At 49.4% G+C, this 27,029-nt stretch overlaps 2 protein-coding genes across 4 annotated transcripts; both read left to right on the top strand.

Moving 5' to 3' along the window:
• Nucleotides 1–3,379: 3,379 nt before the first annotated feature.
• TEDC2 (tubulin epsilon and delta complex 2) lies at nucleotides 3,380–26,677 on the top strand. Of its 3 annotated transcripts, none has more exons than XM_030002005.2 (10): nucleotides 3,380–3,526; nucleotides 3,604–3,702; nucleotides 3,966–4,021; nucleotides 4,515–5,196; nucleotides 6,650–6,703; nucleotides 8,681–8,765; nucleotides 9,145–9,253; nucleotides 9,484–9,585; nucleotides 9,997–10,208; nucleotides 24,540–26,677. In XM_030002005.2, the coding sequence occupies exons 1-10, from the start codon at nucleotides 3,501–3,503 to the stop codon at nucleotides 24,546–24,548; spliced, it is 1,434 nt and encodes a 477-aa protein (XP_029857865.1). In that variant the 5' UTR covers nucleotides 3,380–3,500; the 3' UTR covers nucleotides 24,549–26,677. The 3 variants fall into 3 exon arrangements, with proteins under 3 accessions (XP_029857865.1, XP_029857863.1, XP_029857864.1); XM_030002003.2 differs by lacking the exon at nucleotides 24,540–26,677 and adding an exon at nucleotides 12,454–12,671 and having other exon boundaries at nucleotides 3,383–3,526; XM_030002004.2 differs by lacking the exons at nucleotides 8,681–8,765; nucleotides 24,540–26,677 and adding an exon at nucleotides 12,454–12,671 and having other exon boundaries at nucleotides 3,383–3,526; nucleotides 9,171–9,253.
• On the top strand, nucleotides 25,701–26,108 carry LOC115335992 (submaxillary gland androgen-regulated protein 3A-like). The gene has a single exon (XM_030002403.1). It carries the CDS (start codon nucleotides 25,701–25,703, stop codon nucleotides 26,106–26,108), a length of 408 nt encoding a protein of 135 aa, XP_029858263.1.
• Nucleotides 26,678–27,029: the final 352 nt, after the last annotated feature.

Here is a 27,029-nt window from a genome sequence, read left to right as displayed (position 1 = left end):
TGTCCTGTGCCAGCTGTGCCAGATCAGGTCTGTACTGGGTCGGGGCTCATTGCTACATGAACAGAATATGAACAGAGCTGCTGTCAGTGAAAAGAATCAGATACAAATACCTTGGATTTTTTCCTCAACTGGGTTTGCCAGATGATCCACTGGAAAGCCAACCACCCACAACAGAAGGTATGAACTGATTTACCCAGCAGCTGCCCTGCTGCAAGACTCACCAGAAGGCGAGGCAGCAGGAGTCCATAGTGGAGGTGTGGACGGGAGTGCGAGAGGGGCCATCCATTGCAGGGAGGGAGCTCTTACAGCAGCTAGGCTGTTATGTCAAATGTAGGCATGCTTTGAGCCCCAAGGATCAGCAGCAGAGTGGTTTTATCTGTGTCAGGAAGTTTCTGCTATCCACCTGCTAATTATCACCTCACCCCAACTCTTGCGCCATGGTTTCACTCCACAGCTTAACTGGTGCAGTGCTTGCTGCAGTTGGAAGGGGCAGTTACAGTTTTGCCCTCTCCACCGCATGGCATGCTGACCCTCCGAATTTTGTGGTGGCGGCAGCACTTGCCTAACCTTGATCTTGACTCAGAGGCAACATGCAAATGGTCATCTGTCCTTCTTCTTCCCAGTGAGGTGCAGGTTTCTTGGGTTTCGGGGGGTCTTCATTTTTAGCACTTCTAAACCACAGAGACTTGATGCAAAAGCTAGCGGCATCAGCAGCGCTGCTCTAGCAGGCTTCAGGCCTCAGGTAACTATCCTGGATTACAGCAGTCTGATCCCCTTTTTGGTTGTTTTTAATTGATTAAATGTCAACAGCATCCAGGTGCCTACTGAGATCTATAATTCATCGCCCAGGCTGTGTTCTTCCAGAGCACCGGGAGATGCTGGCAGCTGCAGCTACAGCAGCACTCGGCCCTCTGCTGAGTTAAAGTAAAACTGCATCTCCGTGGCCATTCCCATCTAGCAGCAAACCACCCCGTGCAGAGAGTCACCATGCAGCATCAGGCTGCACCCCCCTCGGACGTCCCAGCTGAGACGGACTTTTAAACCTTATCAGGAGAAAACTACGGCTATAATTCTGCCAAAAAGAAGGGAAACACAAGAAGCTTCATGCACTTGAGTCTGACATGAAGCAATCTATTCAGCCAAAAATATCTTAGGGACCACTTGTTGTTTGCTCCAAAGCACAAATTATAGCAAATCCACATATTCTTAGTCAAGCCCCTATTTGTCCAACAGGCAAGTCCAGTGGGAACCTTGCAGAAGGAAAAGGCAGTCGACCTAGAGAAGCAGCTGTCTGAAACCAAGCCCTTGTTCCACTGCTGCACTCCCCAGGGAGGGGCTCAGAGCATTACAGCTGTTGAAGTATTTTCTGAGTGTTTGATATTCCTGTTAGCCCTGCTGAGCCCATGTAGGCACAGGAGAGCAGGCTGGACTCTGTCTTGGCTCGTGCCTCAAAAGCAGAATTGTTTACAGTGTTTTGATGGTGAACTCACACTTATTTGCAAGATATGCAGCAGGAAGGGGCCAGCCTAATTTTCAGACTCTGTTACAAAGTCTGTAGAAAGAAAAATCATTCTTTGCACATGCCAGACGTGCAAATTACACCTGGAAGTATGTTGTGATGGTGACTGTGGAAGCCCACAATGCGCCATGTGACCTATTCCATGATTTTATTGATATGTTTGTGTCCTAGTTTCAGCTGGGATAGAATTAACTGTCTTCCTAGTAGCTGGTACGGTGCTATGTTTTGAGTTCAGTATGTGAAGAATGTTGATAACACTGACGTTTTCAGTTGTTGCTAGTAGTGTTTAGACTAAAGTCAAGGATTTTTCAGCTTCTCATGCCCAGCCAGCGAGAAAGCTGGAGGGGCACAAGAAGTTGGCACAGGACACAGCCAGGGCAGCTGACCCAAACTGGCCAACAGGGTATTCCATACCATGGGACATCCCATCTAGTATAGGAACTGGGAAGTGGGGGCAGGGAATCGCCGCTGGGGGACTAGCTGGCTGCTGGTCGGCGGGTGGTGAGCAATTGCACTGAGCATCATTTGTACATTCCAATCCTTTCATTATTGCTGTTGTCATTTTATTAGTGTTATCATTATTATTATTTGTTTCTTCTTTTCTGTTCTATTAAACTGTTCTTATCTCAACCTGTGGGTTTTGCTTCTTTTTCCCGATTTTCTCCCCCATCCCACTGGGTGGGGGGGGAGTGAGTGAGCGGCTGCGTGGTGCTTAGTTGCTGGCTGGGGTTAAACCACGACAGTTTGTAATGTTTTATAAGGGGTTTTAAAGTCCTGCCTCCATGAGTCACCTGGAATTCCCATCTTTTTCTCTTTAGAAGAGTCTGTGGCCACAGAGAAATCACAAACATCTCAACCTGAAGATTCAGCCCTCAAAGGCAAAGAACCACTTCTTTCCTAATTTCTGTATTTTTTTATTTTTTATTCTGCTGTGCAAGGGGGAGGACTGGAGTCCTGCTCCTCAGCTGGCTGAAACAGGTACGGCCGAGTGCCAGCCATGGGTACTTTTGGAGAACTGCACTCCACAGTTTGCTCCTCCACAACAATAGCTGTATTCCTGACAGGATCCCAGCAGCATTCAGCTATCAACAGAGATTGTGTTATGACTAGGCAGCTTCCACAGGCACAGAAGAAGGCAGATTCCTCCCTCAATCAAAAAAACCACAAATTTGCCTCTTTGCTGATGCAAACCAAAGGCAGCAGAAGCAGAGTGTGATGTCTCTGCCGGGGTGCTGGACTGTTGGCCCTTCTGCTCTCCCTGCGCTAGCCCAGCACGCCTGGGGATCCCCGCAAGGACCCTGTCCGTGGGCAGGACATGGAGCAGGCTGAAGCACAGCACCTGTGATGGTCGAACTTTAATCTCCAGCCTCTGTGGGCCTTGTGCAGCAGGTCCCGGGGGGCTCCAGTTCCCACAGCGACAGGTGGGCTGAACACTGCGTGTTGTCAGGTGGCTCCACCTCAACGGCCAGCCACAGCTAAAGCCGAGAGAAATAAAATCTCGTTTATGCTCTGACCCTCAGGAGAGAGCGGATAGAAGAAGCTGCTGGGACGGGTCTGCTCTGCGAGCGCTTTTTTAGCCCCCTCCAGAGGTCGGCCGGCTGCCCTCAGAGAGGCGCGGCCCAGGAGGAGAGGGAAGCGCTGAACCCACCTGAGGAAAAAACGGCCTCCCCGGGTCAAGCGGGGCTAGGCGAATCTCCGGCACCCGCCCGCCCGCCCGTGGGCAGGCAGAGAAGCCCTCACAGTCCGGGACTGCGGCCGCAGCGGAGACTCCACGGCGGCCGCGGCGCCGCTCCCGCCCTTCTCCTCAGCGCCCTCCCGGCCGCGCGCAGGGACACGCCCCGTCCCGCAGGTCCTGGCAGGGCGATAAGGAACGCGAGTGCCGGCGCTGGGTTTAGCGGGTTTCGCCGCGGCGGCGCGCAGACCGGGCCGCTGCAGCGGGCAGGACCGAACCGAACCGGGCCGGACCGGAGCAACGCGCCCCATGCTGCCTGCGGGCTGCGGCCGGCGGTGAGAGCGGGGCGGCGGTGGGGGGTGACGGGCCGGCCGGTTGGCCGGCGAGTCGCTGACGGCGCTGGGCCTTGCAGGGTGGCGGCGGCGCTGGCGGCGGCGCTGGGCGAAGGCGCGGAGCGGCGGCGGGAGCTGGAGCAGCGGACGGCGCGGAGCCGGGCCCTCCTGCGGTGCTGGTGAGTGGGGCCCCGCGCCGGGCCCGACCCTGACCCTCGCCCCGCGGGCTCCCCCGGGCGGCCCTGCCCCGAACCTCGGCCGGGAGGGTGGGCGGTGGAGCCCGGGCGGCCTCGGCCGCGGATCCGGGGTCCCCGGTGCCGGCAGGGCGGGCGCTTGTGTCCCCGCAGCCGTGTCGGAGACCCCACGGGCCGTGGGGGGGGAAGCTGAAGCCCTCGGTGCACAGCAATGCTGGCCCTTGGCCCTGTGTTTCTTCCCACCCCAGGGGCAGTGAGGAAGACGAGCAGTCGCAGCCAGAGGCCGGCTCCAGCAGCGGACATGGTGAGCGCTTCCCTCCCGGCCTGGTGTCTCCTCCTGTCACACGGGCCCTGGGCCTGAACGGGGTTGAGCCAGCTTCGGTGTTACAAGTCCTTCCAGTGCTCTGCATCGACTTGAAGCTCCCCCTCTAACCTTTTTCCTCCCACTTTCCTGCTTGGTGTTAGTGTGGAGTCATGCCACAGTAACCAAGGCCAGTGATGAAGTGTCTGTGGGCCTGACCGGGATGCGGTGATTGTCAGTTGTTGATGAAGGGGTGGTTGACTTGGGAGAACTGTCTCCTCCTGTGACTCACATTCATCCTGGACTTCAAGGCTTTTGGCAAGCCTGCCTGCATCCTCTGTGTAGTTGCTGTGGGAGTGGGAGTGTGGCCAAAATGCCCACTACACCATTCAGTGGGTTGCGTTTCCTTCTGTGGCACCTGGAAGAGCAAATTAGTGTAGAGACAAATGGGGAAGATCCAGGTTTGGACCTTCTGATAAGCCTTTTTCTCTTGCAGAGAACAGGCCTTCGCCCAAGGAGCTGGAGGAGCTGGAGTTGCTGAACAGGGCCTTAGAGAAGGCACTGAAAGTTAGGAAAAGCATCTTGAAAAGTCCATTAGAGGCTCAGGGAGCTACAGGAGAGAAATCTGCAGGTGAGGGACCTACTCCCAAGAATGCTGAAGAGCAGCAAGTGCCTGTACCTGTTGAGGATGTTCCTGAGAACACAAAGGTGAGAGCTGTAAGCAAAAAGCCTGCCTCTTTGAAGAAGCCCTCTCCATACCAGCTAAGAGCCCCTTATAGGACTGACCCAGATGTGAAAAAACTGCAAAGGAAAGCCCCAGCCAGATGTGTTTCTCAAGGTTCCAGGACAGCTGGGAAGAGCTCCTCAAAAGGGGTGGCTTGCAAACAAGGAAGGAGTCATAGGACAGTAATCTGTGCCAGTGACAGAGAGGTCCCTGCTCCAGCTGAACCCCAGAAGATACCTGGCTTGTCCAGATCTGCCCTGAATGAGCAGCAAAGCTTTTCTGTAGGGGATTCAGCTGGGGGAAAGAACTCTGTAGCTGCTGGCAAGCGGTTATCTGATGGAGGGAGGAAAAATTGTGGTTTCCTGGGAGAGTCCAGCAAAAAGGAGGACCCTACAACTGAAGGTGCATTGGGAAGGAGCACCTCACCTCGGACGGTCACCCTGCAGGAAAAGGGGTAAGTGCTGAGAGATGGGCACGTCTGTCTTGTGCTTGACATTGACTAGCACATCTGCAAAGCCTGGTCTCTTCTACTGCTCTGTAGGACCCAGCTTGGTTTCACTGCTCCTCAGATCTTTCTCAAGAGGAAGGATCCTTTAGAGTTTAAAAGCCTTTATTGTGATTGAGTAAGTGTTTTAATTTTAAGGGCTTACTCTTGGATGGCTGGGACTTTGAAAGTCTTCTAATTAAGACTTGATATTTCATAGCCCCCTGTGACTGTTTTGGAAAGCTGTCTCTGTAGAGCTTTCTTGAGCCTTAGTTTTCCTCTGAGTGCACTTTCTATTATAGCTTATTGATTTTTTTTTTTTTTTTTTTTAAACACGGTAATACATAATGCATGAATTCTCTCTCTCTCCCTCCCTCTCACTTCCCCCCCCCCCGCCACCCGAATGCTGTTTGGAGAGATGGCATCTGGGTTTAGTACTATCCCCTTTAACCTGTAAGATACTGCCCGTGTAACTACACAAATCAGTATTGACTAGAATGCAGTTGTTTCAAGTGTTTGGTGTACAAAGAATTACGAAGTGGATGTTACTGGGATTCTCTGTGGAAAAGTGGCTTGCATTCAGACCAGTGTGTCTTGTTTAAATAATTTCTATATTCTTTTCTGTGTACGCTCTGCTTTAAAGAAACAGTGAAGTTCGGATCTGATACGTGCCTGTCCCTGAAAATTTTTGAAAAATAGTTCTCAGCTGCCACAACTCAACTCTTGTGTTTGTGCAGGGAGGAAATTATCACTGTTCATGTGGTGTTGGAACGGACACAGGACACTGAGTGGCAGTTGCTGGGGGAACAGGAATCTGGATTCAAAAGTTTATTTACTTAAAATCCCAACTGTGGTCTTGCGTTCATAGTCTACATGTGACTAGCTATAACTGCCAACCCACATGTTTTTGCAATAACAAGTTAGGGATTATTCTACTTTGGGGTTAAGATGCATATTCCCAGTGGAAGCTGAAATGTCCCTTTCCCATTTCTTTGAGTGTGATATGGCGCTAGGCAAAGCTGCCTTGTCATGCTGAGGTATGGCAACAGAGTCAGGGAGATCTGCTTATGCTCACATCCGTATTGATCAGCTTACTTGAAGATGTTGTTTCCATGTCTGTATTCTGCCTTGTCAGGGCTTTGCTCCCAGCTTCTCACCTTGGATGAACCTCTGATGGCTGGTGGTAGGATGCAGGAGCTCTCCCAAGTCAGCTCAGTGACGCTTGTGGAAATGAATAAGCAGACTGATCCTCCTTCCTTGAGGACAGGCTGAAGGCAGTGGTGGATTCAATCTCCAGGGTTGCTGACATCTTCCATTACAGCTAAATTAATTTCAAATTTAGACAAAATGTTATTTTCCCTGTTTGAAGACAAGGCTCCGCTGCTCTCCAGCAGTCAGGATTGATGCTTCTCTTGTTTTGCAGATGCCAGCTGAAGCTACCCCTTCCCTACAGGAAAGCCTATTCCAGGAATTCCAGGTAAGCCCAGCCTGATCAGTCCAGTCCAGAACTACCCTCTGCTTAAGGGCTGTGAGGAAGGATCAGATGGGGGAGACCTGGCTGGTTTGTGGGCCATGGGGAGGCACTGACCCCACAGTGTGTGGGGCCTGAACTAGGAGCAAGAGGAGTGGTCCGATACAGCATGCCTCTGCAAGGCTGTTTCTGAGGATATGTGTTTTCATGTTATTCTAGCCACTAGTGTTACTTTTGTTTTCAGAGTGCTAATCCCTGTTAATCCCCGAGTTGTAAAGATACTGGAATGCTTTAATCATGGGTTTAACAGTGCTGCAGAAGTCTCTGCTGATACCATATACTTGTTGAAGGCAGGAAACCCTGTGGGGTGGGTGCCTGTATAGCCTGTGCGATGAAAGAGTTTCCCAGCCAGTTGCTGACCTGAACTGCTCTGCTGGGGCACCTCTCTAGCCTGGAAGCACTGTGGCTCTGTTTGTTTGAGGCTGATTCCTGGTGATGAACTCTCTTAAATAGAGCCAGTTAAAATGTTACCACACCGATGGTGCAAGTGGTTGGGTTTCTGGTGAACTTGGTGCTCTAGTCCATTCTCCAGCCCTCTGGAAGGGTTTTCCACCATTTACTCTGAGGAATCTTGCCATAATTCAGCAGATTTCTTGTTACGAGGTTTGTCCAGATATTAACCTTAAACCCTCTCTTAAATCTAGCTATAGCTCCTTGTGCTACTCTCAAGAATTCCTCCTCCTCTTGGGAACTGTCATTTATCAGACACCAATTTGTTAGTTGCCCTTCAGTGAGTTGTAAAGACTTGATTCCCTTAACTTTCACTTGAAATTGAGCCTTTTGGCATCCTAATCACTCTGTAATTTTACACTCTTCACTATTACTTTCAACTCAGTGACAGATTGAAAATAACCTTTGCTCTAAAGATCCCTTATAGAAGGAATGCATCTTGTCTGGTAACTTCTGTTCTTTTCTGTTCCATTAACCTTGCTATTTCTCTGTATAATCTGTTTCTGAAAACTGCAGTTTCTATCACGATTTATAAGATCCATTTGTATGGAGAAAAGACACATGCACACTCGGGTTAGACTGCACTGCGTAACTATTTTAAGCTTCCTCCTGATGGCTTTCACTTACTGTGGCAGGTTTTGGGAGACTTGCTGAGATGTACTGGCTCTTTAAAGCAGTCCTTTACTTAAAGGATATTATGGGGACTGTGCATTGGTGGGGATGTCGAACTCCGTAAGTGAAATGCACTTCTCTGGTAGCGCTATTATTTGTGTAACACTTTCTTTTAAAAACTGGACTCCGATACAATGTCCTGGCCAGCTTACTCATGGTACTGTCCTTAAACTTCTATGTTTTGTGTCCCTGATACTGACACACTGCTGTCATGCTTCTTGTCAAACATACCACTTTGTCAAAAAAAAAAAAAAAAAAAAAAAAAGGATTAAAGGAGAGTCTTGAGGAAGTTTGGCATATGAAGGAATCACTGTGGTAAAAGCTAGGGTGAGCATTTTTCCTGTCTGCTCTTCTTTTTGTACACATTTCCTAACAGAGTAAATGTACAGAAACGCAAACAACTTGCCCCTGAAGAAAGGAAGGGAAGATTTGTTGTTTCCTGTAGGATAAAAACATAAGTAGGGTGCTACAACAGAATTAGTGATGTGCTGCAAGTTCACATTCTGCTTATAGAAATGTGTTGTCTCTCTTCTGATGGCTGTAAATCCTTCCCTCAAAACAAGTTGAGAGAAATAACATGGGTGGTTTACAGTGTCTAATGCTTTCTGCAGGGTGTCCTTGTTGATGTAATACCAGCTGTCAAAAATGAGGGGGGAATGGCTACTAAATAACCTGTAAAAGAGAGGGGTGAGGAAGATGCTTGTATTTGAAGTGCTGATATGCCGTATTGGTGTGCCACAGCTGTCCCATGGGTACAATGGAGCATACCTCCTCCACCTCCTGCCCCTTTTGAATTTTCAGGGCATGGGAGAGATGTCGTCTCTGCCAAACAAGTGCAGATGCAGCAGCTGCAAGGAACCGTTTTATAGAGAGGATCCAGACCACTGTATCCTTTCTCAGCTCACCGCCCCCTTCCACAAGCATGTAGTGCAGTACAGCAGGCACTGGGTGTGATCACTTTGCAGTGTGCTCCCATCTGGAGAGAGTTATGCCTCCAATAACAGGAGTTCAGGCTGGGTCTCTAGGAAGTGTTTTTTTCATAGTGCAGCTCTTGAGCAGTCATAAAACTTTTGATCCAGACAAACAAGGCCACAAGGCAAACATGCCATACACAGCTGTGCTGTCCTCGCCTTCCCCCTGCAATGCCACTTCACAGGCTGCTTGCCCTCTGCCTCTTCCCCTGATCCCAGCTAGCCTGGCCCAGGGCTTAGGGTAGCACACAGAGCTGGCAGTGTGAAACCTTCCTTAAGCTGCTGCTGTTTGAGTTTTGTTCAACAATGCTGGCCTTCAGTCCTGCAGAGATAGAGAAGGAATTAAAGGTCCTCCAGGATGTCCCCTCCCTTCTGAGCCAGTATGTGGAAGCTGAGCCTGCAGGTAAGGAGAAAAAAAGGGGGGTGGAAGGGGCAAAAAGTGGAATAAGGATGATTTCAGTGGGCTCCAGTTTCGTGTGTCTTGTATTCTTGGCACATGCTGGACATGAGGACAGGAGCATTCTCTGCCTCAAATGAGGGCTGGTGAATCCAAGGCCACTCTAGAAACTGGTATTTGGGAGGGACAGTTTCAGTATGCTCATGCCTGCTGGTTTTCCTCTGCTTCTCTTCTAGACCATCCCACTCTGGAAAGAGAGTATGAAAGCCTTCTAACCTTGGAGGGTTTGCAAACCACAGTTTCCCAGTGCCTGCATAAGCTGCAGCTTCTGCGAACAGGTGAGCCAGTCCCTGTTTTTGTAGTCAGGTGTGAATGTGGCCAGCTGTGCGCAGAACACTGTGGACCAACATAATTTTTCTTCTGGCTATTCTTAATGGTAATGTAGCATGTAAAATTCTCTGGTGGCAAAGCAAGCCGTGGTATCTGTTTGCCACCCATCTGTTCAGGAGAGGCTTGAGACTTTTAACTGCTGCAATTCAGGATGGCTGGTGAGGGAGCTGTTGAGAGGCGGGGGAGACTTTATGCCATAGCTTAAGATGTCCTGATTGTGCCATGTGTGAGGAGCTTACCCTGACTAATACAGTGTCATTAGTCATTCATTTCTAGGAACAGTAAGTAGATCACAAATTCTGCAAGTACAGATTTAACTTGTATATTCCTGCCTCCTGCAAATTCTTCCACCCTGGCAGCTATGGAGTCCCAGATGAGGCTGCGCCCAGACTGCGCTGGGGACATAGGAAGCTGCTCTCCAGCCTGTGTTCCTCCCAGGGGACAGATGTGTGACAGTGCAGGCATCCTGGCTGTGCCTCTCCTTTGTTACTCCAGTTTCCAGGAGCTGAGGGACCTGTTTGCCTTGAAGCTGCAAGTGTCAATGCTGCACCAAGAAATTGCCTTACAAAAGGTAAGTCTTTAAAAGCGTTAGTGCTGCTGGGGTAGGGGAAGAAAAGGGCAGTTGTGGGGAAACAGCTGGCATACGGGGTCTTGATGGGCAAGTAACAGCACAGCAAGCTCTCCTAGTGATGTTTCTATGTTTATACCTCGTGTCCAATTCCCATCAGTGCCTTGCTTACTTTGTAGATGAATGGACTTACTTTTTTTGTTAGGGCCAGAGCAGAGACCTTTAAATGTCTGACCCTCTCCTGATAAGACTTTTTTTTTTAAGCTACTCTGAAAGAATTTGGCAGTGGAGGATGTTGTTGCTAATGCCTGGAGACCCGTTTTGGCAGCCCTTTACAGTCCCATTAGGGCACTCACTCTCATTCTCTCCTGTGTGACCTCCAGCTAGTGAGTTCCTCTGCTGTCTGTTCCTTTCCTTTTAAGTCTCAAACCATTGTGCTGCTAATCTTGACTTTACTGTTCTGAGACTGCCTGGAGGTCAGTCTCTCCATCAGCCTGAGCAGAGTGCTTGCTGCACAGGGATCACTTGTTCTTCTTGACCAACAGCAGCAAAGGGCAGAGAAGATCTGTGAAATCACATCTGCTCCTTTGACCTAACCTTTGCTGTCGACCTGAATGATAGAGGCTTCGGAAAAGCCATTTTTTGTAAGCCAGGGAAGAGTTACTCATAACTGGCAGCACTCCTCCCTCTGGCTGAAGATAGATTGCTGCCTGTCTTCAAATGGGACTTTAGTGCTATAATCCTGAATTATGGATTGTGAGGTTTTCGATTTTTATCTGGCCAAAATGAAGTAGTGACCAAAGCCTACTGCCTAATGCTTCCTTGACTGACTCAATTTCCTCTGCACATGTATCTAAATAGATGCTTTGTGCTGGGTGAGCTCTGAGTATCTGAAGCACCTCTGTGCAGAGAGTGCGAGATAGGTGAAATTCTTGGGGACAGGTGAAGTGAATGTACTTGGTACAAGATAAACACCCTGGGAAAGGATGTCTGTATTTCTGGGTCAAGCTTGTTCATTGCCTTCCTATGGAGGAATGCGAAGAATCATAGAAAGTTCTGGTAGGAATTAGCCTGTCTTTGATGGTGAAGGCCTGTTTCCTCTATTCTTACCATCAGAAGTGGACCAGGTGGATGGAAGAGAAGGGGCTTTCTCTTAGGAATTGGAGCAGTGCAGCACTCCTTCATGTGCCAACTTTCCCCTTAGGTAGCTTTCATGTCTGCAGCTCTTAACTCTTCCCAGAGAGTAGAAACTATGTCTTGTTTCCTTGTCCTTGTGCAGAGATTTATGGAGAACAAGAAAGGGACCCCCCTGCAGATGCCCTATACTCTATTCTGTTTGGGTCTTCCTTTTGTTTCCACCACTGAAAAATGCTTTGAGGGAGGTGACTGACGTGCAGTTCGTTGTCCACCCTTCTCCTGGGAAGGCAGTGTGTACAGTAGGCTGTGTGGTTTTTAATGTGCAGACTGCTGAGACTTCATTAGCTGATGCCAGCTGGAGAAAAAAAAAAAATCCGGGCAAAATGTCTTTCTGAGCATTAGCTCAAGAGTGGGGCACTAAAGGCTAACTTTTGTCCTTTGATTGGGAGTTCACCTGTGCTTGAGTTGTCAGTCACAGTCATAATCCCAGAGCTTTGTGCTGTTAATTATGCTGCAACAGGCCAGTGGGTTGTCTGAGAGCATGAACTGAGAGCACAAGCTAGGCTTAATAAACCAGAGGCCAGGCCAGGGAATGTTGGACAGCTTTAGGATCCCCTGTAGCCTGTGCTGCTGGGGAGGCATGCGGCTTTGTTCTGTTTGGGCTGGCGTTGGCCACTTGCCTGTCTGTCTTGGATTAATGTGGCCCAACTGGGAGGTCCCGGAACAGTTGTGAGTGAAGGGTTGAACTTACTGTTACATGAGTAAGTGCTTCACTGTGTGGTTGCAGAGCTCCTGAATCAACATCAGCTTCAGCTTCTTGCAGGATGCTGATCTCATCCGAACACTGGGCCATCTCTGCAGCAGAGGAAAAGTGCTGCCGTTTATCTCGCTGCTTTAGGAACGCTGGGTGGCTGCTAGTGTACTTCATGAGCAGAGGATGAACAGCTCTGCAGTTGTTAAATATGACAAAAGAAAGTACCTGTCTATCGATTAGCATGTTATTAGTCATACTGCTCTGGTTAGATTTCACTTGTTATGCAGCCGCTTCACTTCATGGAATCCTAAAAGTGCAAGCTGGCTCTGGTGACATGTTTCCTTTGCTCCTGCCCAGGTCATGATGGCAGAACTCCTGCCTGTCCTGGAGTCCAGGCTCTACCCAGAGGCCTCTGCAGCTCAGCTGTATCGGGCGATTTACACGCAGCTCTGTGAAGGAGGCAAGCGATTCCCTGTGCTGGTGAGAGACGAGCTGGTGGACTGATCTGGTGGGAACCTCCTACTAGCCATTCACATAACCAGAGACAGTTTTAAGCAATAAATCTTTTCAATTAACTTTGTTACTCTGCCTGTTTGTCCAACTAAATTTCAGGGGTGTGTTTGGGATTTTTTTTCTTCTTTTCTCTTTTATATCACTTTTATGACCTGCTAACTCTGAGGTTTTGTGAAGCCCCTTCAGAGCTTCATAGACACTGGTTTTGGCTTTTCTTCCAAGGTCTGTCTCTCTGGCTAGCTCTGGATTCTTGGCTGCCTCAGTTGGGACAGCAGGCTCCTATATGCAGACAGTGTAGCAGGCAATAAAACATGGACCTGTGTTCAGCTCTGAGGCCCCCAACATAAGAAGGACATGGACCTGTTGGAGCAAGTCCAGAGGAGGGTCATGAAGATGATCAGAGGGCTGGAGCACCTCTCCTATGAAGACAGGCTGAGATAGTTGGGGTTGTACAGCCTGGAGAAGAGAAGGCTCTGGGGAGACCTTATAGCAGCCTTCCAGTACCTAAAGGGGGCCTGCAGGAAAGGTGGGGAGGGACTTTTTACAAGGGCATGTAGTGATAGGGCAAGGGGTAATGGCTTTAAACTGAAAGAGGGTAGATTTAGATTAGATGTAAGGAAGAAGTTCTTTAGTGTGAGAGTGGTGAGGCACTGGTGCAGGTTGCCCAGGGCCAGGTTGGATGGCGCTTTGAGCAACCTGGTCTAGTGGAAGGTGTCCCTGCCCATGGCGGGGGGGTTGGAACTAGATGGTGTTTAAGGTCCCTTCCAACCCAAACCATTCTATGATTTATACTGATCAGATAGCCACTGTATTGTGGTGCACAGCCTTCCAGCATCTGAAAATCCAGAGAACCTGAGCTGCTCCTTCCCTATTACTCTGTTCACCAGTTGGCATATAACCAGCATTACAGTGGTCACTGTCTAATATTTACTGACCAACAGTGTTTTCGATGTCTTCATCCACAGCAGCCTGGGCCGCATGCAGTAGCGCCTCTTCTGCAATTACTCTGGTTTGTGGGTACCTGTCCTGAGCTGAGTGCTACCTGGGCTGTGGTCAGCTGGAGCAGTCCCTTCTCATCAGCCTGTCAGTCACATCGCTGCTCAGTTCAGGACTCCTTCAGGCAGCTTCACGACTTTCCAGGCTCTTTTCTAAGGACTTACACCTAGCCTACAACTGAAATATTTTTGCTGTGTCATGTTATCTGGTGATTGTGCCTGAAGCAGCAGTCTAAGAAGGGTTGGGCTATCTGCACTTGAGAGATGTCAGGGAATCCAGCTGCAGGAGGAGGGAGCTGATCCAGCAGCCCGGTAGATGGCACTCGGCCCTTTGCCTTACTGCTCAACCTGTGCTGGTAGCTGCTGGAGGAGCAGTCTTCCAGAGGGACTAATGCAATGTCCTGCTTGGCTATGGAAAATACAGATTCTATGGCAATTCTGACCTTGACACCATGGGAAAGTTCCAGCTTCGGTTCCTCCTGCATCTTAGGTTTTTTCTTGTAATCCCCAAATCCCCCAGCATTTCTATGTGACAAAGCAAAGCTTTAGAGTCATGTGGAATACCTCTGCTTGTGAGCACTTTGAAGCCCATTTAGGGAAGGGCCACTGTGTACCACTGCTTATTACAGTTTGATTTGCACCATATCTCTTAGCTGGACTAGGACTGCTTGGGGGAGTTAAGGTCTTAGCAGTGCTGACAGTGGTCATTATTTTTTCCTTCTGTTTTTTTTCAAGGCCAGAGGTAGTTGTCCGTTTCTTCTGAACGTTTGGCCCTTTCTGACCCTCAGAATTCACTGAAAATCATGTAAATAATAGATGAAAATCAGCATCCTTTACTTTAACTTTTTTTTTTTGTTGTTGTTGTTATTGCATTGCATTCAGTTCTTTGTGGATGGTAATTATTTCCCATGGAGTCTGCAGTCAGGGGAGGAGTTTGTCTTCTTCCCCACTGCAGTGTGCAGAGGAGTCCTGTGTGGTTTACATCTGCATGGTCTACTGCGGAAACCATGCTGTGGTCAACAGCACTGGAGGATTGCAATGTAACGATTAAAAGGCTGGTAATAGGAGCAAACACTGCCTCCTAAATTAACATGGTCATATGCTATGGGCATTAACATCTGCATGTTTGAATTTTAGAAATGACATTTGGTATTTTTAATTATCGTGCTGTTATCCATAACTTGTGTCTGTAAGCGCTGCATGAGTCACGGAGCATCTGCTTCTTTGCACAGAGCAGTCCAGTGTAAATTGGCAGTAACTTCACTGCCACAGCAAGGACTGCGTAAGAGTGAAAGGACTGTGAAAAAGAGACTGAGTCCACAAAAATGGGTTCGCAGGGGTTGTTACAAGCTCAAAAGGCAAGCTGACACCATAGGAGGGGTGCAGAAAGGGAGTACAGCTCCCAGCATGATGACTGGCAGCTAGCTGGGTTGTTTTGTGCCTCTGGGTGCACTGTAGTTTTATTACTCTTCCTACACCATGTGAGAGGCATTTTATAATTTTCATAGATGTGTAAGACTTTAAATCATTGGAATGACTCACTTTTTCAAATGAGTCTTGTGCTATAGCAGAGATAAAGATTCAATAGCAACTTAACTGAGTGGTTGGGGAGTCTTTTTCGTTATAAAATGTGCCATTGTTATAGAAAGAAATTATGCTGGTACATCAAATTGAGATGAGGAGAAAAGAAAGACAAAAGGTAGTATTTGTGATGCCAGGGGATAGTATTACAAAAATACAGGAAATGAGCAGTATTTTTGGAAAGTGACAGATGATACCACTGTTGTGTAGACATGAGCTGAAACAAAGCACAGTGAGGGTCAGGGAGGATTAGTAGCTCTTACTCCTTCTTTGTCCCCTACAGTAGAGTCTTAAAAGGTTTTTGTTCTTTCACTGCTGAAGGATGTGAAGCTGGATCACTGGGAGGAGACAGTTTTTTACTTTTCTTTCCAGAATCTGTGACTTTAAGCATTTCCAGCTGCTAATGGTTTGTCTTTTCCACCAGCTTCCTTCTTTCCTTCCCCTGTGCGACTTCTCTACTTACTGTTTTTGTTTTTGCAAATCCTCTTGACCAGTGGAAAGACAGAGGCAGTGCCGCTGTTAGTGCACACTGCAATCATTAGACCCTCTTGCAGGATTTCACACGCACTAGTTGTCTTTGGTTAGTTCTGGATGTTCATTGTGTTGAAATCTTCAAGGGGTTTATCCTGCAGATATCAGATGTTATCCTGATGTTATCAGATGTGCCAAGTGCTTGCTACAGCTGCCTCCTTGGGAGATAGAGCATGTAGCGACTAAACAGTGTGGCTTTAGGGCTACTCTCCATCTAAAACAGAAGTAATTTGAGTCTTGGTAAGAAAGAAGGCACATCTCACCAAGAGTGGTGTGGAGGCATGTCCTGCCTCTTTCAACCCTTTTGAGGGGTCTAGCAGCGTGTGAGCAGTGGTAGAGCATAACAACCTGTGACCTGCTGAAACAACTGCATATACAGCACAAGCTGCAGCGTCCCACCCTTGGGGCAAGCCACCTGGGCCAGAAGCACGGGTTATGGTTTGGAGAGGCAAAACCAGATGAACTGTGTGAGGGATAAGGGAATTTCATCAGCGAGCAGTTTAAGATGATAAGTGTTGAACTGGGGGGGAAAACTCCCAGCTCTCTCTGTAGATGACAAATTTGCTGTCGGTGTTATTCTCCAAATGAGCTTTCTGTGAGCTCCAGAGAGCAAGTTACTTAGTTAAAACGCTATATGTAGTCAAGTCTGAAGCATTAACACCTGAATCAGCAACTTCTCAGGCAGCATGCACTGTCGTGCTAGTCAAGGGTTTCTAGAAAGAGCAATGGTGCAAATGCTGAGACAGAAAGCTTGTATTTGTAGTAGAAGTATTGGGGGGAGCTATATATCCTCACTCTTTTTTTTTTTTTTTTTTTTTTTTTGACTCAAATCAATCTCTGCCTGAGCTACAGAATTCAGCATGAGCTTGGGATTTCCAGCTGAAGCTTTGCTGGGAAATTTTGTCTGCTTCTGATAAATCTGAAAGTGATATTGTTGAGTTACATGTGAGTGCAAACCACGCTGGGGATGCTGAACGCAGGTAACGCAGGATGCATAGCGCTCCTTCAGACAGTCCCAGGGTGTCTAATTCTCAGTACACTGTAAGCAATGAGTTGGAAATGCTTTAATAGCCCTGTGAAGGCCAGGAGAAGGGGCCAACATGGATTTTTTGCAGGCAGGCAGCCAGTTCACGGCTGCACATTTCCAGTCCTGAGTCCTATCACCAGGTGGGGTCACTGAGAGGCTGTAGCAGATGATGGATCTGACACCAGGGGCTCTTTGCTTTTTATCTGTAAAACGGAGATTGATATTATTTTGCTTGCTCATTAGCTTGATTTTGCCACATCTATGCTCTCTGGAAAAAGGCGTCTTGTTTTTCTGTTTTGTTTTTTTTTTAAACATATACACTGGGACTGGCGCAGTTGACATCTGGTTTCGCTGGATGCTTCCTAGTCCTCCTTCACTTCCATTAAAAACAATCTCACAAAACAAAAACCCTAATCATGACTCAGTCTGACATGAAAACAGTTCATTAAATAGGTATTAAAATGTCTATTTTCTACCATGCAGATCAAATACTATTTTTGTAACATCAAAACCACCATCCAGAAGAAAAGATCTATCATCTTGTTTTTAATTTGTGAAGAAAGAAGGGTTTTAGCATTGTAATCAAGAAAAATCTATTACTTGTTAATTAATCTGAGCCCAGTTAGAAAGCAGAGGGCAGGAAGCAATGTCCCACGTATGCCAGGGTGTAAAGAACTGGTAATGAGAGGGGGAAAAAAAAATTAAAACTGAGTTTTGAACTGTAATTTCAGAAGGCGAGAAATTACAGCAGTGGGCTATTTAGGCTTGCAAACGGAGATGTTTGACTTATTTTTAGACAGAACAAGAAAGATAATCAGTGGATCTGGAGTTCGGATAGGAAAAAGCAAATAGAAGCAAGCTCTGAGTCACTGGAGGAGACTGACCCTGGAGAAAAGCCTGTCTGAAATCTTCCCTCCTGGTTTCTGAGAACACAAACTCCCAGCTGTGCTAACACCTACTGGTTAGGCTTTTTTTCAGCCCTTGCAGATTATAGTGGGAAACAATTTATTAGTCTCATTTTATCTCCAGTTTAAGAAGAAAATAAGGGAGACTTAATGCACCCATTCAAGTCAGTAAGACTTCAAAGTAGGGTTGCTTTATCCACCACAAATTAAGTTGTGTTGTAAATTACGTTGCACTGCACCTCTGTAGCACCTCATCATCCTTTTTCCTCTGTTAAAACTATTGCACCACATCTGTTGATGCAGCTGGCACAGCATTGTAGCTTTGGAATTTGGAAAAGTGCATTATCTGGGGATGTCACCCTTTTGGGTTTTTTCCTGCTTCCAGTTCTAAATTTCAGAATATACAACACTTCTTGCTTTTGAGATGAAGTCTCTTATAGGATGTGTTAGCTCTAAACCTTCCTTTTGAAATTGTTGGGCAGCTCAGTGCCATCATGCAAGACGATGGGCATCTGCAGTTCTCACTTCCTTCAGGAGGAATTGAGTCTTTGGTACCAACCAGACACATGAACACACAGAATGAGAGAGCACAAGAATGATAATTAAAAAAAAAAAAAAAACAACCCCCAAAAAACCAAACAACCCCAAACACAAAAACCACCTTTAAAAAAAATATTGAAACCATAAACAGTCTACAGTGCTTTAATTACGATTGTGTGCTGGCTGCGTAATGGGACAGAATTCACATTACTGGATGCAGGGATGAATCAGGCATAGTATTTTGTATATTTTTAACAAGTTTGGGCATATAAATTTAACATAACCATGTGTTTCTGTGAGCCTGGAAGGCTCATTTTTAGTGTCATTAGGAAATTTGGGGTGTTTGGCAAAATCCTTGCAACTATTACCAATCCTAACTACCTGGTTTTGTCTAGTATTAAATGGTGTTCGTCAGGACCCATCGCTGTGCTGTTCTGGAGTCTTCTCCTTGAGGGTGACAAAGCTCTCAGTAGTGATCGTGTTGTCCTTGCAAAAGCAAACCCACTGGATTTAATGGAGGTGTTTGAATGAACAAACCATTAATGATTTGAATCATGTATGACTATGGCTCCCTTCCTCTTAGCAGCGCGAGTGCCATGGTCTCCATTTACAGAGTAATTCAGTTTTGCTTATGACAGTGCAAATGGCATTATTTTTTGGGTTTGTGGTTTGGTTTATTTTGTAAAAAGCACTAATTACAGTAAATAGCTTATTCTACTGTACTAGGTGTATTTCTTATCTATGAGCCTTAAAACTAGTGTGCGTGCCTTATGAGTCAGACTAAGCTCTGCTGGCATCTCGCTCAGCTCTCTGGGCAGCACTTGCCTGAGGCTGGCCATGTGTCAGTATGAAGCATCTTCAGGGGCAGAGGACATCAACAAAATTGCTGTGGATTAGCTTTTCTCCTAGTTGGTGGGTTTTTTTCCTGTTTCTGTATCATGCCTGGTTCTCAATATTGTTTGTGTTGAGTATCTGCTGTGGTCTAATGTGGGGTAGTCAGCTGATGGTGACAGGAGAGGAGCAGCAGAAGGCGCGAAGGGAGGTCTGTACGTGCTCAGCCTGCACCAACGTTGTGAACGTAGCTACCACCGGGCGGATGATATAATAATTCTTTTCCATCTGCTCCTATCTATATTTGAATCCACAGGAAAGCGTCGTTCTTGTAAGACACATGAATCTCTAATTTCAAAAGCCGTCCCTATTTCGGAAGTTCCTTTGGCAGGCTGGCTCTGGTTTCCCTGCCTGTGCTGAGCACTCGGCGCTGGGAGATGCTCCAGTGGGGCTCATCACGCAGTGTAATGATATGGACCCAAAATAGCAGGGCGATGTCACCTAGCAACTTGCCACTGTTGCAAAAGTCTTTGTTGGAGTGGATCAAGGTGACACTTTGCTGCTATTTTCAGACCCACACTTCCTGATGGCTGTTGCCGCTTTATTCCTCCGCTTTATTTATTTATTCCTTTTGCTGAATCATAGACCTGGAAAATACTTCTTAGGTCACTAGAATCCAAGATTGTGCCTCCTGATTTATTTTGCTGCCTATTTTCCAGTTTTACGTGGCACACAGCTACTTAAAATGGACTACGAGAGGCCAGCTGTGCTTCCTTAATGAAGCTTTCCTGCTGTGTGAGGACTTTCTTCTTTGCTCTTTATCTTAAAATTAATGGAGCCGCTCAAAACTTAATGCTCTCTTTGCCGGGATTGTTTCCGCAGCCGGGTGCAGCTATGGTGTGATGGCAAGCGCTGGGCGGCTGTGTAGGCACTGCCAAGGCACAGGGCATGCACCTTGCACGGCTGGTGCCAGGAGGTGGCTGCATGCCCTGGCACAGCCGCTGCCTCCGGTAAATCCAGATGTCACCATTTCCTCTCCCATGTAATTCCTCTTTCCCTCTGAGTCTGTGATCTTTTAGCACTGAAGAGCTGCCGTTCTATATCTAGGTAGCTTTTGCCTGTCCGTGGAATGAGTATACTCAATGGCTATATTTAATGGCTATGTTAAAACTGTTGAAGTTGCAGTCAAGAGCTCAGAAAAAGCCACAGTCCCAGGTTGCAGCTGCAGTTTGGACCATCTGTGGCAATGGGCTACATGGTCATTGATGCTATATTCACCTGCTCTCGTTTCACTGCAACTCTTTATTGCAGTCAGTGTTTGTTTATTACAGGAGATAGCTGTACAATAAATAGTTATTTAGTATTTCTTGCCTGAGTCTTAATTTAATGCGTGGCTCTTGCATGAACTATACCGTACCAGCCAAAGGCAGAATTATTCATTTCCTCACAGAGCCACAGGAAAAAAAACTTTGTGGGGATGTCTTAGTTCTTACAAACTACTGTGGGTTTGGGTTTTTTTACAGTTCCTCTGTGTGACAAGTCAATGCGTGTGGTCTGTTGGTATTTAGTTTTTAAGTAAGTGAGGGTCACTTGTTCAGAGCACATTTGTCACAGACTTCAGGGCTGCCATTTGCTGGATTTCTACAACTCAGACCCCAGGATATTGAGCTGTGTGTCCCGAAAATGAGAAACGAGGTGGGCACGTGTAGGTATCATTTCTTTGACTAGTGCAGGGATATATGTGAATTGTGTAACAGAGATTATCTTCGATTATCTTTGCCCAAAGCTGTTGTTTGCCCTAAGATATGTTGTTTTCTGTTCTTGTTTCCAGGCCCATTACCTTCTAATTTCTGGAAAAAATAAGGCATAATTCCTTCACCTACAAACCCCTTGTTCTACAGAGTCGTATTAGCTCCAGGCTGGAGGCGTAGGCCATCCTGAGTGTGGCAGGACCCGTACTGAGCAGCTGGCTTGTGCGGAGGTGATGGGCTATGTGTGGTGAAGCTGTAAGCAGAGTAAGCGGGGTGTGGGTGTCTGCATCCTGGCCCTGCGTTCTTTATTTTAGTGTTTCCGTGTGGTCTCCAAATTATTTTTGCTCTGTAACATCTACTTTGAAAAGTCACGGTTGGTGTCTCTGGTTACTTGTGTAATTATGGACCCCCACCATTATGGACCTCCTTCCTCCTGCCCCAGCGCTGGGCACTGAATGCCAGGGGACATGGATCACCTCCCACGCCTTGCTCCTCCTGGGCTTCCCTGGTGGTGGTCAGCATTATATTTGATTCTGGGCTTTCTTACTTCAAAAATGGAGTAATTAATCTGTTTTAGAGGCATCCCGGGTTCCTCATCCTTTCTCACTTCAACTCTGTTTCCCTCCTAGGAATCTGGGTTTCTTGCTCAAAACACAAGCTTTCCATTGCCCACCAAAGCAGTTAACCCTCTCTGATCTTTTTCTGTTCCTCTTAAACAGAAGTTGCTGTTTCCAGGCTTTTCTTTCCTTCCCGCATCTCTTTGCTGCAGTCCTGAGAGCCAGCGTCCAGAGCCTCTCGCCCATCCGAGGGCACTGCAGCCCAGCTCCGGGCAGCATCCCCACTGCAGGGAGAGCTCCTGCTGCCCCATCCATCACCCGGACGGGTCAGCACAGTCCTTGTGGATGTATGTGTGTGTGTAGTGTGGGGTGTCATCCATCTCAGCTCCTGCAACATGACTCATCCAGTCCCAGCTGTGCTTTTCTTTCCTCCTGTGGGAAGAGGGAGGAGGACATACGCGAGTCTCTATTTCTGCTATGAAAATTACACCCTTACGTTAGTCGCAGAAGTAGGAGTGTGGAGGGAAGGAGCTGAGCGCCCAAGCAGAGGAGCCCATCAGCCCCACCAAGGGGGGAAGATCCAGTGCCCCAAAAAAATGGACTCCCACCATGCAGCCAAACCTGAAGCCTCTTCCTCTCTCCCTTAGCACATTTGAGTTTTATAGAAACCCACTGCAAAATCAGAGAAAGATTTGCATGAATTTGGCCTCTTTGAATGGAGAAGGGCAAGTTCATCCAGCTGCTTTCTACATGCCAGTGTGAGAAGTTTCCTGGAGGTGACCCTGTCCCAGCCCAAGCCCTGTGCAGGGCTGTCCTGGTCGTGCTAAGGCTTTTTGCTTTTCCTTTCAAACCAGGAGCAAAGCCAGTACGGCTCAGTGATGTGCACCTGCGCTATGTGCCATTTCAGTACTTATAGAGCCAATTGCTTTCAAACCATCTCTGGAGTTTTAGAGGGTCCTCTGTCAGACATGCAGGCAGTGCTGCCTTATGCTTCTTTGGAAACACTATCTGGTGAGCTATGTCTTGGTGTATATATGGAGGAGTTTGGTATATTCATGTGTACATTCATATGTGTGAGTACATATATATGTTTTACTCCTGTATAATTTTAAGCAGCTGTTAACACAGTAATGGGTGCAATGGTTTGTACCAGTGCAGGAGATGCACAGGGTTACTACAGCAGGATCACATCAGTGTTGCTGAGATTCAAATTCGTCATGGATCAGAACTTGAGACATTAAAACGTCACGTTTTTCTAACCAGTTGGAGCTTGTTTTTGTTACCTCCTGCTTTTTCAAGGCCAATCACTGTTCTTCAGCACCACTTAAAAAAACTTGTACAGCTGTCAGTCCACTAACACTGACATGTTTCGATGGAAGTCCTTCCCAACCCGACGAGTGGAGGCTGGAGGTGTGGGGATGCTGTCGCAGGTAGGACCAGCTAGGGCAGGCTGAGTTGGCAGCAGCATCCTCTCAGGGGGCTAGAGCTGTATTTAGGGGTGTAATCGCATCACTGGTTTCTTGAGAAGCAGTTTGGAAAGTGGCCCATTGCTAGGCTTGTCACCAGGGCATTTTCTTCCAGACCCTGCTCTCAGCAGCAGCTGAACTATTTTAGCTGAAATTTTCTTCAAGGGTTCAGCACAGAAGATTTAAGCCTGAACAGTTTCAAGTTTGACAAAGCTTCATGATACTGAAGACGGAGCTTGTGATGGGAAGTATCAGCCTTAAGAAGGCAGGGTTTGGCCCTTGCTGCTCAAAGGGCATTGAGCGGTGGGGTTGTGCTGCTCTTCTTCCCCTCTAATGAGCAATCCAGAGAATAAATAACAAAACTCAGTTTGCAGAGCACTGTGTGCTGCACATCTGACTTATCTGTAGTTATTTTCTGAGGGCTATTTATTTGCATAGCCAGAGTCTCTGTGCTCAGGTCCCAGGTGTCCTAGAGCTGGCTGCCTTGGGCAATACTGCAGGAGCACAAAGCCCCCCTGAAATTTGGGAATTCATCTGATACCTGATCAACCTCCACTTCTGTTATTTAAGGATGTTATTTAAGAAACTAGAGGCAAGAAGAGATCCCAGGGCTCTTGCAGACCCAGCCATCTCCCTTTTCATGCTAACAGGTCTCACACAGCTTTCCAGACAAAGCCTGGAGAGGTGCAAAGGCAGATTCAAACCAGCTTTATTCTCCCCCTTCCCGGGAGTGGAATGATTTCCCTGGGGATGGTGTAGGCAAGAGCTGTGCCCACAAGCAAAGGGAGGATAATGTCCCATGTCCAGGCTAATGCCCGAACCTCCCTTTTCCCGAGTCAGTCCCGTCAGCTCCTCTGCTTCTCCATCTTCTCACCTTCCTGCAGAGCCACCCTCTCGCTGCACAGCTCCACTTCTGCTACAATGTGGATTTTCTCCCTTATTTTTGGCTTCCTCTCAGTTGATGCAGAAATGCAGCTGGGCCCCATCAGCTCAGGGGAAGCTCTGACCTGGGAAAGGCTCCAGGTCTCTTAGTTTGCTACGATAGCTCATTCCTTTCCTCTCTCCTTTGGGAAAACCAATTAAAAAAAAAAACAGTGAGGGAGAAGCGAGTGGAAATGGGAACTGTTTGTGCCAGCTCTGGTCTCAGTGTCTCCCTGATCCCCTCATGGGAAAGGTGGCACAAAAAAGTTTTGCCCACAAAAATGAGTCTCTGCTGATGGTCAGAGCCGGGCAGGAGGCTTTTGCGCTCAACTTTGTCCAGGCTGTTTGTATCTCCATTCCTTCCTCCTCCTCCCGGCCCAGAAGCCCCAGACGGCTGCTGCGCTGTGTGCCATCGCTGGGCTCTACTGTGCTTTGCCATGTGCTGCGGCTGCTGTTGCAAGTGTGTGATTCTGCACTGGAGCAGGCTGCAGAGCCAACGTTACCTACCTGTGCTTAATATTGCTGTTTAAAAAGAATTCATCTTGATATTCAAGATTTGGGCACTGCAGGGAAAGGAAGCAGAGAGTGCCGTACCGGAGGGGCCCTGGCGGGTACGGTGGTGGTTCCCAAAGCCCTGCCAGCGCACACTGGCTCTCCTTCCTGGGCGAGCTGTCCTTCCTGCGGCTCTGCTTGTCCCCTCCCGCGCTGAGCTGCCTTTCGGTGTCCTGCCCGCCTGGCTCTTACCCTGTGGCTGCCTTGCCTGGACAGCAATCGTCTCAAATCCCAAATCCTCCTCCACCTCTGCTCCAGCCCCTTTCCTTCCAGGTCCCCTGACTGGTCACCCTACGTCCCCAGCAGTGTCCCACCACCCCGGTGAGTCTCAGCCTCGAGCCTTCTCCAGTCCAGCCAGCATCGCCAGTCCGTGGGCTCCCAGTGAGGGTCCCCCAAGCCCTGTGCCAGGGGACAAAGCTGGCAGAGGGTGACACAGGCAGAAAGAGCAACTCGGAAGGAGGCGATGGTGTTGGCATGTGCAGGGAGGAGGTGAAGAGGCTCTATGGAGCGGCTGGAAGTCCCGCTGCCCGTTCCTTCGGGGTTTCGCTGCCCGTGGGGCTGCCTGAGGTGGTATTTGCGGCAGCATGGCCCTGGGGGGACCTGGGCACGGTGGGCAGCCAGGCTAGCTCCCCTGCCGTGGCACTGCCTGGCCGGGGACTGGACCGGTGAAAACACGCAAACTGCAAAACCACATCCCAGGAGCAATCCCAGCTGGGCTGCAGGCAGCTGCCTGCTCAGAGCCCGAAACGGTTAACAGGCAGCGAGGCCAAGCCGGTCCTCCCACCGGCATGAGATCACCGCTGCCACCGCCAATCCCGGATCCAATCCTCGCTCCGTCTGGCAGCAAAAGAGCCGGGATCCAAAGCCGGGAGCGAGAGCAGCGGCAGCCGAGATCGCGGCCGGTCTGGTCTGCACCGAGGCACCCCGAGCCACCGGGGGAAGCTGACCATGTAGGATCCGGCCTCTTCCCTCCATCGCCGGCACAGCGGCGGGTCGTGGCGGGACGGCGACCGGCGTCCAACCCAGCCGCGCTTCGCGCTGGTCGTTCCTGGGTTTTCTCGCCAACATGATGGGCTGCAAGTCCAACTCGCTCACTTGCCTGCAGGGAGGAAAACCAGGGCTGCCGCTGGCCACGGCCACCGACTCCACCGCTACGCTCAACAAGCTGGCCCTGGCCACGGGCGGGACTGAGAAATCCTGGTACCGCTGCATCTTCCCCTTCGGCATCGTCTCCGTGGTCATCGGCGTAGCAGCGACGTGCATCACCTTCACCATCAATGGCCCGCAAATGGACATCGCTAAGGTGGTCTCGGTGGCCACCTTGATCTTCGGGGTGGGCCTGCTGGTGGCTGCCTACGTGTGCTGGCGGGCCAAGCGGGAGAGGCAGCGGAAGAGGCAGCGCCAGGAGCCCCTCTCCTTAGAGCAGGGAGCCCTATGACCCAGGCTGGGGGCAGAGGCTCAGCTCCACCCGGAGCCCCCTGCTTACACCCCCCCCCTCCGCCCAGCGCCCAGCGGCAGAGGGGTGACGGCACCGGCTTTGTCGCACCCGAGGAGGTCCGGACCCTGCCCGAGGTCAGCTTGCTGTCATTCTCCACCCCGCCGAGCCACGCCACCGCCCGCGCCCGGCCATCCCTGCTCCCGTCGCACCTGCCTGCCCGGGACCGGCACGGAAAGAGCCCGGAGAATGGCCCGGGGGGCACGTCGCCACGCACGGACCCGCTGCCCGTCCCCGCCACGGCGCCGCTCTGTGCTGGGGGATGCCGAGACAGCCCAGCACCCCCTGCTCGGCGTCAGAAGAAACCAGTGTCACTTCTGTCCTCTTGTGTTTTTTCCCTGTCGTGAGGACCCTTATGGCTCGGGACAAAAGGAGTTTCGAAAGAAACTCGCTCGGTGCGGAGAGATGCGGGGCAGGCTCGGCGTGGGGCTGCCGGCAGGGGAGGGGGGCTGGCAGGAGGCAGCAAACTCCGACACGTGAGCGTGGCTGACTTGGCACGCGAGCCCCTGGGGACAGCGTGGGTGACAAGGGGAGGTCGGGCGCTGAGCGCAGCGGTGGGGGGGTGACGGACCTTGGCACCTGCCGGGGGGGGGACGCGGGGAGCTGAGGGGCTCAGGCTGGGCAGCCCCCCCGTGGGTGGCGGCTGTTGGGTGTTTGCTGTTCACGGTGTGGCACGGCGTGGCAAGTGGAGGAGCAAACCGGGCTCTTTCTGTCACTGTGTGTCCCGGGGCACAGGTCCCCTCTGCGGGGTGTGGGGGGGTCCGTCTGCCTGGGATGCCCGGGGAGCAGGGGCTCATGCTGTGAGTTCGCAGCGGCATCCCCCAGCTGTGGGAGTCTGAAAGCAATTCTGTTGCTGGAGAAGGAGCTGGAGTTGCATTAAAAAGAAGCAAATACATTTTTACCACTTTTTTGGAAATTAAGTGCCTGCTCCTGTTCTTTGAATTTAGCTTTGAGCTCTTTACCCTAAAAAATAAGCATGAGACGTGGGCACGGGGGTCCCTGTCCGGAGGCTCTCAGAGCAGTACCTCTGCTCCATGCCCGGCCGTGGAGGCTGCGGCAGAGCTGGGCTGCAACCCTGCCCTGGGGGGTGGCCCTGCACCCAGAGGGGCCCCCCGAAACCAGCCCTCCTCTGGGCTCCTGCATGACAGGCGGCCGTGCCAAGAGCTACAGAGAGCAGCCACACTCCCGGCTGCTCAGCAGCTGGAGGCTTTCCACAAACAGCAGAAGAGAGCAAATAAAGCCAAAAGCCTCAAGCGAGGGCACACGGG

The sequence above is a fragment of the Aquila chrysaetos genome, chromosome 25 (assembly GCF_900496995.4).
Source record: "Aquila chrysaetos chrysaetos chromosome 25, bAquChr1.4, whole genome shotgun sequence".
In the NCBI taxonomy this organism is placed as follows: Eukaryota; Metazoa; Chordata; class Aves; order Accipitriformes; family Accipitridae; genus Aquila; species Aquila chrysaetos.
This window is presented reverse-complemented; position numbering and strand designations above follow the sequence as displayed.